The sequence below is a fragment of the Patella vulgata genome, chromosome 4 (assembly GCF_932274485.2).
Source record: "Patella vulgata chromosome 4, xgPatVulg1.2, whole genome shotgun sequence".
In the NCBI taxonomy this organism is placed as follows: Eukaryota; Metazoa; Mollusca; class Gastropoda; family Patellidae; genus Patella; species Patella vulgata.
The window spans coordinates 19,605,970-19,617,209 of record NC_065882.2 but is presented as its reverse complement, the minus strand read 5'-3'; the positions used below and the strand labels follow the sequence as shown (position 1 = coordinate 19,617,209).

The 11,240-nt window shown below is 31.6% G+C and overlaps 1 protein-coding gene across 1 annotated transcript; it reads left to right on the top strand.

The window, feature by feature from the left end:
* The first annotated feature begins 246 nt into the window (after positions 1 to 246).
* Positions 247 to 10,998, top strand: LOC126817463 (tetraspanin-3). The gene is made up of 7 exons (XM_050544454.2): positions 247 to 405; positions 1,961 to 2,152; positions 3,945 to 4,019; positions 4,504 to 4,596; positions 5,442 to 5,597; positions 5,712 to 5,795; positions 6,400 to 10,998. Exons 1-7 carry the CDS (start codon positions 343 to 345, stop codon positions 6,496 to 6,498), a joined length of 762 nt encoding a protein of 253 aa, XP_050400411.1. The 5' UTR covers positions 247 to 342; the 3' UTR covers positions 6,499 to 10,998.
* Positions 10,999 to 11,240: the final 242 nt, after the last annotated feature.

Genomic DNA, 11,240 nt, shown 5'->3' with positions numbered 1-11,240 from the left:
GGTTTACAATATTTACATAGCTAAAAACAGTATTGTTTTAAAAATGTTATGCCCTTGCAAAGGGCGTTGCCCTACGCTGTGATAGTGTTTCGGCAGTTGAACTGTTAAATTTATTCATTTGCATAACGAATCCTACAGGAAAAAAACTACCGAACACAATAATTACAAAAATGGATGTTATATGTTCCCGAGAAGTACTCTCTGCTGGCTTGGTGATATTTCCGTCTGGGCAATCAGGCAGTTTCCCACATGACCTACATTAATAGCAACCGGAAAATCAACACGAAGAGAGATTGACGTCAAGCAATTAGAGAGAAAAAATCTTATTATATACCAACAAAAATGGCAAGTGGATGTACAGTGACATCGAAAATATGTATGATTATTGTTGGAATAACATTTTGGGTAAGTTTTCGACATAAGTTTCAGTAGTTGTGAATCATTGTGACAAAAGCAATAATATCATGCCAACGTTTATTATTCATTTTCACTGGTTCCCATTGCAAGTCAGTGTTTCGTTAGCAAAGCCTTAATGACACTATTGCCATTGGCAGTGGGGTATCAACATTAGAATTGCAACACCAAGAATGGCATTTTGTACAATGCCATAGGCGTATATTGAGGACAATTTCTAGGTTATTGGCCCAGAAAATTAACTGGCAACACCATTTCAAAATTCATCAGGTTTTACAGATTAATGATACAAAATACTATAGATACCCTTCTTGGGGATTAGATAACAATATTCAGACCTGTTACAAGTTCCTGTTGAAGTATATATATAGAGTACTGGTTCAAATGGCAAATGGTAGGTTTAGAACAATATAGTTTATATAGACTGTGTAATAGAAATACACATGCAATTTCTGATAAACATTAAGTTTAAAATAAATTAAAAGAGCCATTTTGGTAGGCTTCCTGTTGCTCTCACTGATTATTCACCAATCTGTCACTAAACATATTTATGTTAGTTTTTATGCACCCACTTTGAATTTGTAATCACCCCTCTCTGTTGATTGTACACAGTTGCTTGTGGAAACTTCAGAGACTAAAGATATCATCCTAGTAATAGTATTGAATTGAAATTTATCATCAGACATAGCTAATCCTATTTTCAAGAATTTCTGATATCTAGGACTGTCCGAGTTACAGTCCTTGATCACTTAAAAAGTCTTTTGAATGCTCTAGAGCAGGGGTGTCACTCATTTTGATTCAGGGGCCACATGAACTAAAAGTTTACATCAAGAGGGCCGAAGATAGGCAATACAAAAATAACAAGATAAAGAAAATTTTATTGATTTATTTGACTAAAATAGATACATATTATAATGCAATACATATTGTATTACATTGTACATACAACTTAGATATCTATGACATACAGTACAGAAGTCAGTTTTACTGAAACCGGAAAACAATAATAAATGATTTCCATTGCAAGTTTCTAAGAATTATAAATCGACACGTCAGTTTGTTGAAATTTGTTCCACGGGCCACATTTAAACCCTATGCGGGGTGGATCTGGCTCGTGGGCAGCATGTTTGACACCCCTGCTCTAAAGGCTAATTTAATTTCAAGTGATAAAGAAGTCAATTGATTTTCAACAATTGTTAACTTATATTGTATGTTTTAAAGGAAAATTGTTAATTTTTGTAAGCAAAATTATTGCAGGCTTTGAGGACTTTTTGACAATAAATATCATAAATTGGTACATATGATAAAGGAATTGAAGTAGTCAATTAATATTTATATCACATAGTCTCAATTTATTGCCATTAAAAGACATTAAATATGAAATTTTATGATAAACATTCTGTTGATGTGATTTAACTTTTAACTTTATACCCTGTAGAGATATGAAACAGTCTTCAAAAAAGAATGACACAATTATTGATTAGTCAACATAATTTTTTTTTCAGATTTGATTATTGATCAACTTATTCTTTTAAATTATTTGTAGGGTGCGGCGGCGACTTTGTGTTTTGTTGGATCATGGGTATACTCTACATACAGCCATTTTGATGAGCTGACAGAAGCCAGCTTAACCTTAGTTCCAGCAAGTATTATAATAGCTGGAGGCATATTCATGTTTATAATTGGTCTCCTTGGATGTATCGCAGCTTGTAAGGAGAGTAAATGTCTACTGGCTATAGTAAGTTCAGTTTTCTATGCCATTTAGCCGCACCTCAATGTATATATTGCTAAATTAATTAAACGAATATCCATTGTTTTCTGGCACTTCACATATATTTTCTGAGCAGGGAGGTTTTACACTTCCAGATACAAGCTAGTACAAAATGTTTTATAAATATACGTGAGATAATGTTTTATAGTGGACAGTATGATTTTTGAGGTAATGGTATTCAGTAAAGATTTATTAATTTATTTCATTAGAAATAGAACAGTTTGTTTTTCATTGAATCTGTTGTAGGAGTAGTTATTTTGCTGGTGTTTTAAGACTTACATTACATTTCAAGTTACTGGTATGAAGAAATTGTCTTAGTTATGACAAATCTTTTAGTGGCAATTAATTTATGCAAAAAAAACAAACTGAAATGCATCAATCAAATTGAATGAAAAGGACATAAATTTATACAAGACGTAGACACTTCAGTCTGCAGGGTATATTTGAATGAGGTTTTCAGAGTACAATTATGGATTATTTGTAGCAGACAGAACAACATGAGTGAATTAACATTAACATAACTGGGTGGTAATAGACAGTAAATGTAATTAATAGAGACTGGTAGAGTGTGTCTTGTTTCATTGATTTTTTGTCTCTTTAACTTAAAGTTTAAGGAAGGAAGTATAATAGCTGGAATTTGATATTTTTTAATATATTTAAACATAAATTATGTAAGACCTAAATCTGCCTATTGCAGGTCTTTCTTTGGGCCTTAATTGTTGTATAAATTATTAAAGGCATTTATTAATATGACTAGACCATAATCAAGTCTTGATGCCATTAGATGGCTCTGATTTCAAAGGACAATATTGGTGCCAGTCATTATCACATATGTAATAGAGCTGGTTAAACACATTCCAAATATAATTTTAACACAGAGATCGTTGCTACGATAGCTGAGTAATACAGGTTTTCTGAATCGGAAGGACGAACGCCAAAGGAAAACACGGGTCATCTCTCTATATAACTGTCTGATGTGACGAGTGATAACAGATATACGGGCGAATTTCTGCTCACTAATAATTCCTTCCAAGACCAAAAGTTGTTGTGTGAGACTGTGAGAGAATATCTGACAATTCATAAAAAGAATTGACTGCCACTAGATAAGCGAACACGAAAGAAAAACAGAAAAAGTCTGTGCATTACCATGTTTTTATAAGGTATAGAATGAATATAAACAAGGGAATGTACGGACTATTTCTATTTTTCTCGTGTTCTCTTATCTAATGACATTCAATTACTTTATTGAATTGTCAGGTATCCTCTTACAGTCCCATATAACAACTTTTGTTCTTCGAAGGAATTATTAGTGAGCAGAAATTCGGCCGTGTATCTGTTATCACTCGTCACATCAGACAATTATATAGACAGATGACTCATGTTTTCCTTTGGCGTTCGTCACTTCCGATTCAGGATACCTGTATTACTCAGCTATCGTAGCAATGATCTCTGTGTTAAAATTATATTTGGAATGTGTTTAACACGCTCTATCACATATGTGATAATGACTGGCACCAATATTGTCCTTTTAAGTAGATTAGAACAGTTAGGCCATTTAATGATTTAATTTAAAAAAGGAAAATCTAGTGGTTACAATCAATGCACACATCTTGTCAAAACTACAACCAATGATAATTCGCTCAAAATAAAATAATTTGAATGACATTTTCGATATATTCATTTTTGAAATATTATAACTCTTTATCTAAATCTTACATAATGCCTGTTTAAATACCTGTGTTGTTTTTTTCTATTTTAGTTTTTTAGTTTGATTCTGGTGGTTTTCATGGCTGAAGTTACAGCTGGTATTATGGGCTATGTGTATCGTCACGAGGTAAGGCTAATTCAGTTCAGCAGCTTATCAAAACTTCAAAATGTTTATTTTTTTGTCTTTCAACATTGATTTTTACCTAGGAGAGATGTATAAGAACCATGAGATTGAGATTAAAATGGGTTCATCTGTCTGTCTAGCTGCCCATCAGTCCTTTTGGGACACAGTAACTCCCAATGCCCATATATTTATTAGATGAATGTCTTGAGAGATTTTAATGAAAGTATTTTCTGCTGAGGCTAAGCAGAGAGAAGCAATTTGATGTGTTGATGCTTTGGAACATGATAACTCTGATTCTAATTAAATTAGAGTTATGAAACTTGGTGTATAGTTTCATTACATTAAAACCTTGACCAAGCTATAAGAATTTTAATGTACAAGTTTTATTAATTAATGACGGTCATCCATTTATTGAGGCAATGGAGATCATCCTCACTGTAGTGGTTATTACATTGAATAAACCGTTCAGTTGTAATGTGTATTTTAGGTAAAACAAACAGTTTCTGATGGACTTACTAACTCTATAAATAGATACAACGAAACTCTACAGAAAACCCAGTTGGACTATGTGCAACAAGAGGTAAGTTTTGAACTGTTCATATGTAGAAACTATACAGATGACAATCTGATAAAAATTATATATGTCAATTACATTTTATTTTTTGTGTTGTATCACTTTATATTTATAACATCTGGCATATTTTGTTTGAAGTGGATGTTTGGATTGTGTTTTTTGACTCATCAGGAAATACGAGGCTGCATTTTGTTTAGAATTATAGTAAAATATGGGAATGTTTGTGAGTGGTTTAAAGTTTAGAACCATTTGGAAAACAATTGTCTGATATGAATGTTACTCTTCCTAGCAGGACACTGGGATGATAAAAAGTTGGTTTGATCACAATCAGTGTAAAAATTACTAATAATCAGAAAATATGAAAAGAAAGAAAATTGTAATCTACTTTTGATTTATTTGATACCAGGGCAGAGAGCAGTTAACTTATTAACTGGTAATTAACGTATAAATCAGATTAACACGTTAATAGAAATGAATTAACGCATAAAAACTCTGTGACATCATGTTGATTCATATATGCATATTCGGCTGGAAAATCATATCGACGCATGAAGGGGCCTTATTCATTCAAAATATCATTCAGCGACCACAGTGCCACTGTCGCTTAAGTTATAGTATCCAGTCAAAGTAACTCGGTCTCAGTCTCTGAATCTTGGGTCAAGGTTGAAGCCACCAAATTCAATTTGTTTTTAAGGGTATATGTTTTCCCATCAAAATGCCACCGAAATTATCTGTTTATTCTGTGGACTTGTCTCACTGTTGGCTTGTTTTTTATAGAGTTACCAAACTTACTGCAACTGGTGTAAAACATTTATGTGCAGTAATTAATGAGATTGTTTTTATCTTTATAGCTTCATTGCTGTGGTATTCAAAATGCTTCTGACTGGAGTCATTCAATCTCCTGGGGCCACGAACATCCTAATCAAGTTCCTACAAGTTGTTGTAGAAACGAAACATGTACAATGAATGGAACTCTGGTACCACGTGATCCTGCAATTTTCAAAGATGTAAGAACTTGTATGTTATCGTTGTTGAATTTGGTTTTAATCATTGATACACATATTTTCAGTACCATATATTAAAGATATATTATATCAGTGAAAATACATTGTTATTTTCAGGGTTGTTTGAGCTTGTTGGAGAATAAACTCAATACAAATCTTGTATATATAGCTGGAATTGCAGTAGCTTTTGCAGTTATTCAGGTATGCATGGTCATTATATTTATATCTCTATTAGTCAAGTATCTGGATGTAAACTATTGTACACCTGACTGGGCACAAGTACTTTTCATCAGAAATTTTCCACCTTGTATCATATCATACTTATAACTTGTGTACTTTAAACAAGGAATGAAATATATAGTTAAAAGCCTCTGTCTGTACCTCACAACAACTTTATATCACTCATTTCTCTCTGGTTCCTTGGGAACAGCATCTAGTAATTTGGATGGGTCCTGTGTATACATCGAGATGGGACAGGCAACCCTACTCCTTGTTACGTACAACCAGGTATTCGAAACCACGCTAGTTGACTCAATTACAGCCCTTATGATACAGCGCGCACATGCTAACCATTCGACCATCCACCCCCCTCGACATGCATGTAAAACAACCCTCGACAGTTGAAATTGAATTGCTGCCTGGGCATTATTTCCCTCATAGCACACTGTATGGCATATGCCCTTCTTAATTAGCCTGACAGTGCAGATAAGTCGCACATTTGTAATTGTCCTAATCATTCTGCTCTTGTTGCAAGAACACTGTTTGTTGTCTGGATGGATCTGTATGTGAATTTTATATTTTACAGATTCTTGGTTTAATATGTGCCTGTATTCTGTTATGTCGCAGTCAAGAAGTTCGCTATGAAACATTGGTTGGTGCCGAAAGAAATGGTTTAAGAGTGTAAGTTGGAGATTTGAAGGAGACGACAGTTGATCCATCCATAGAAAAGAAATTATAACCTTTTAACGATATAGCATTCACTGATTGTCCTTAACTAATAGTGCATTCCACATTTCTATTCAATTAAAATAGAGAATTACCATGATACTAGAGTTATATGTCCATCTGTAGGATTCAGTATAGATTTGTTTTTGTTTAAGCATGGAACTTGTTAACTACTTGTTAAAGTAATCTATCAGGGGCATATACAGGAGGACGACATTCTGGTTTCCTGACAATTGGAATTCTTTGTGGTGAATCATATTATGTACTAGAATAATGCAATATCCTGGATTTTAAATACAAAAAAATAAAATTTATGTTATGCCTTTTGACGTTTGTGTCAGCTGGACTGAAGTTCTAAATCTGTCTCAGGTTTCGATATTAAAACTTGGATGTTTCTCTTTTCGAAAAACACCAAAAAGTTACAGCAAAATTAAAATCCTGTCAGACCAGCAAATTTATTATTGCTTTAAGCTTAATGGTGTTGAAATATGTAATGGATGTAATGTGGTAGTTCTCTGTTTTTATAGTCTCATATATATGTGTGTTTTTAAGTTGCTATTAATTATTATAATGTATATTAAGAAGAAAGTAAACTACACTAGGGCCTCATTATTCCAATGTTTGATATAACAAGGATGTTAATATTAAGAAAGAAAAAACTATTTCTTCTAGGGGGAAAAATTTGGGCAGATTTAAAATTTTATCACACTTCAAGGAAAAAGTGAGCACTGAAGACAGGGTTGGAATAGGAGTGGAGCTTTACTTTTGATTGTATTTTAAGTTTACTTTCAATTTATTACAAATATACTTTATACAATTGTTAGAGCTGGCACAATATATCATTGCGATTCACTTTCGCTATATTGGATCTCAGGATGCTTTAGTTGAAACAATAACACTGCAGTAGAAGCGTTTCGGTAGTGTGGCATGTTTAGTATATAGATCCAAATGGCACACAACGAAATCAATTTAACAAACCCTCAAGCCAAATTCAGTTTAAAAGTTTAAAAGATGACACAATAAAAGATCATGTAAACGTTCCAACGATACAAATCTCAGTGTGAATGGTAGTGCTTATACACAGCGCTAACAATTTATGTGTTTTCTTGCTATGTTTTATATACTGTTGGCTTATATAGTTAATTGGGATATTTTATCTAAAAATTTAATCAGGAAGGGGAAGTTTGATCATTCTGCCAAAAGTGCTAGATCTACTTAAAATTGAATTATTTAAATAGTAAAATAATTTCAGAGTAACATAAAAATTATGTTTGATAAATAAAATATCAGCCCTTAAAAGCCTTTTGTGACTATATTTGATCTAAGTTTAATATGATTGAGGATAGATAGAAAAGATGTGACATCAACTACAAAATTAAAATTCTTTCTCAGTGATATTTTAATAAAAACATAGTTGTCTTTTATTTGGTCTCATCATTAATGTTTTATTGTGTGTACCATTTGGTTCTGTTCATATGATGTTATTAATTTAATGGTTTAATAGTTTTAAGAATATTTCTCCATATTAAGTTAAGTTAATGTATTACAAAGTTACAGTGAGAAAAGTGTTAAATTATCATGAATAGCTTAGACTGTATCATGTTGCATGGAGTTATTTTTCAAAACGCAATTGATTTAAGAAATCTTTTAGACCTCGCCTTTATGGATAAAATGTATGTATTAATTTTTGGATTTACAGGATTTTTGCTGTTTAATTTTAATTTTCGTCAGAATGATTATCTAGTTACTCTGCAGTTATTACTTGAGTGATTAACATCATCTCAAAACAAGATAAGCAATATAATATATTTATGTGTATATACAACAACCTCTATTTAAACTAGGCCAATTCTGTGTACTTGTAGTATCTTCACAACTCTCAGACATAAAAAGAAAGTGTTAATCTATTCTATATTCACCCTTGACTACTTTAGAACTGTTTTTCCACCAACAAACTGACACATTTGATGCAGCAAATGATGAGTACACATGCATATAATCTTGTGTGCTATTTCTATTAATATTTCTAAGTGTCGCCAAGATCATCAGTGATAAAAATCCTGTTCTTTTTACTTAGCGCAAGCGTCACTCAAATTTTGATCGCCTGATCAGTACTACATCAACCTAGTCCAAAAAATGTATAACATTTATTGTATTTAAGGTGTAAGGTGAGACAAGCTGTTCGGCCTATTTCAAGATGAATGTATTATAGTATTTTTCACATTTCAAAGTCATGATGCATTGTAAGCTATTTTAAAACTGTTATTTGCACCATTCGTTTTTGGCTAATAAATTATAAGGGAAAGTAATTGTTAACTCCCCCCCCCCCCCATCCCCACTGTAATAGGTACTCAATACTCTTTAATGATATGCATTTTTTTAAATGGGATATAAGAGAAATGCATGATAAAGTAATTCTCTATTATAACAAGGTAATTAATACGAAGTAATATTAAATCAAAATGAACACAGTCAGTTTATTCAAAACTCTTCGTATTGATTAGTCAGGTTAGATAACTGTGTAATTAGGTAATATAATACAGACACATTAAAAATTGACTAATCCATGTCCTTGTCAAATATGTTCTCTTTGCCCTTTGAGACCTTATTGGACTGACAGATTTGGGACAAGGTTTCACTGTATCTGTACATAATTCTATTATTAGTTTATATACTGTATTGTGATATTATTTGAGGCCTGTACAGTGTTTAATCTATTGAATATATTAGTATATATATTATATGATATGTATTAGATCATTATATACATATATATTATGTATTAGATCTGAGTTGTAGATAAGTAATATAAGCTTTTACATATATATGTATTTTCCTCATTTAAGCTAACTGTGCTGAATATGGAATGGATATTCCTTTTTTTTTTCTTTCTTTCTTTTTAAATGTTACTTTTTTGAATTTTAAAGCTTATAAATTTGGTTTCCAATACCATGTGTTGGTTTAGAATTTGATTGGGATCCATAGCTTATATTATTATTTTGTTTGTATATATTCAGCAGTGTTCCTTTAATTGAAAGAATTTGAAATATGAATATGTTTATATATAACTGAACTCTAGACATTTTTTCTGTGACCTACTAAATTTATAGATCCTAGTATATATATGTATTTGCCAGACTAATGATGGTATATATATAGAGGCTAGCTAAAATTTGATTTCTGTACTCTGTTTGGGTGTAACAGTAAAAACTAAAAACTGTATGTTACTTATGTACAGCTTATTCTTGTAGAACAAGAAATATCATAAGTGATAGGGCTGGCTGACACCACATATTGTTGAATCAATGTATCACAATTCATATGACAAGGCACCACAATCTGAACTGTTGATAAATTGAAAGTAGACGTAGATCATCTCCTACAGTCAACATTGTGACCTGGTTATGAATCGTAATAAGAATTGTGTTGCAGCACCCGAATCACAGTAGGTAATTGAGACTGCTACAATACCCAGCAATAATTAGTGATAACTGTTCATAATTAGTTAAAAATTTGTATGGAACTAACTGAAATTATTGTCTTTGTGCTAGTCAATTAGATCTTGTTTGTTTCTTTGTTGCCTTTTGGTTTCTGTTAGGGCATTTAAATTTAAGGCCTTAAAATAGTACAAGACTATATGCACCACACTTGCTTTAGCTAGCACTGCACTTTATTTATATATTGAGTCTATTGGAAATGATGGCCAGATTTGCTTAACAGGGTTACATAACACAATTAAGAAATAACCATCTTTGGTTGTATGAGTGACTTAATAGCACAACAAGCACTAGATATGGATATCAAGGGAATTATAGCCAAACCCACTTGCCAATGATAAAGGCTTGTAGTCTTTCACCCCGAATTAACCAGTTTTATTTACTAAATATATCTATAGAGGTTCCTTTAAAAGTCCAATTTTTATTATGGAGTTTGGAAGTAGAAATACCTAATGGATTACTACTACTCTATAGCATTAAAAATATTGTTTAAGGCAAGTATATGACACTTATATAGTAGATTACAACACGGGTGTGTTCATTGTTGGGCATTGCAACAAATTATTTTCACAGTAAGATTTTGTTTGTATATATTTTCGTGTTCCATTACATTTTAAATAATAAGGCACACATATTTGAATTTTATAATATCATAATTTAGAACAAATAACACATTGAGATTATCATTTAAAAAAACTGAGATTATTTTTTTGCTTTGTTAAGACTGAATATGATATAATTCTCAAAGGATGAATGAAAAAAATTGTTAAAAAAAAAAGAAGGATGTGCCTCTACATAATTTTTGTCAAGGATTGTTGTTTAATTTCATTAATGATTTTTTTGTTCTTAATTTGATTTGTTTGAAGATTTTACCAGTTTATTTTAAGTAAATATTTAATAGCACTGATATTATATTATAATTGTCATCACTAGTCTGCAATAAAAATATTTCCACTTTAAAGTCACTCTTGTTAATATTTAGTTAGTTGATATATCTAAAAAAAACAAAGAAAGATCTACTTTTAAAGTAGTGTACATCTTTCATGATGATATGATTTTTAGACGTAAGTGAAATGGACTCAACGCAAGAGGACACAGAAATGTAATGGTGATGATACTAGTACTACAGTACCTTGATACTATAGTGACACAGGTGTTTATAGATGTGTCCGAAGAAAATATTCTTGACTTTGTTTTTTGATTT

Excerpts from the sequence above, each read along its gene's own strand:
- LOC126817463 (XM_050544454.2), top strand. The coding sequence starts at position 343 with ATGGCAAGTGGATGTACAGTGACATCGAAAATATGTATGATTATTGTT. Across the intron at positions 406-1,960 it reads TTGTTGGAATAACATTTTGG|GGTGCGGCGGCGACTTTGTG; the intron begins GTAAGTTTTCGA and ends AATTATTTGTAG. Across the intron at positions 4,020-4,503 it reads GCTATGTGTATCGTCACGAG|GTAAAACAAACAGTTTCTGA; the intron begins GTAAGGCTAATT and ends TGTGTATTTTAG.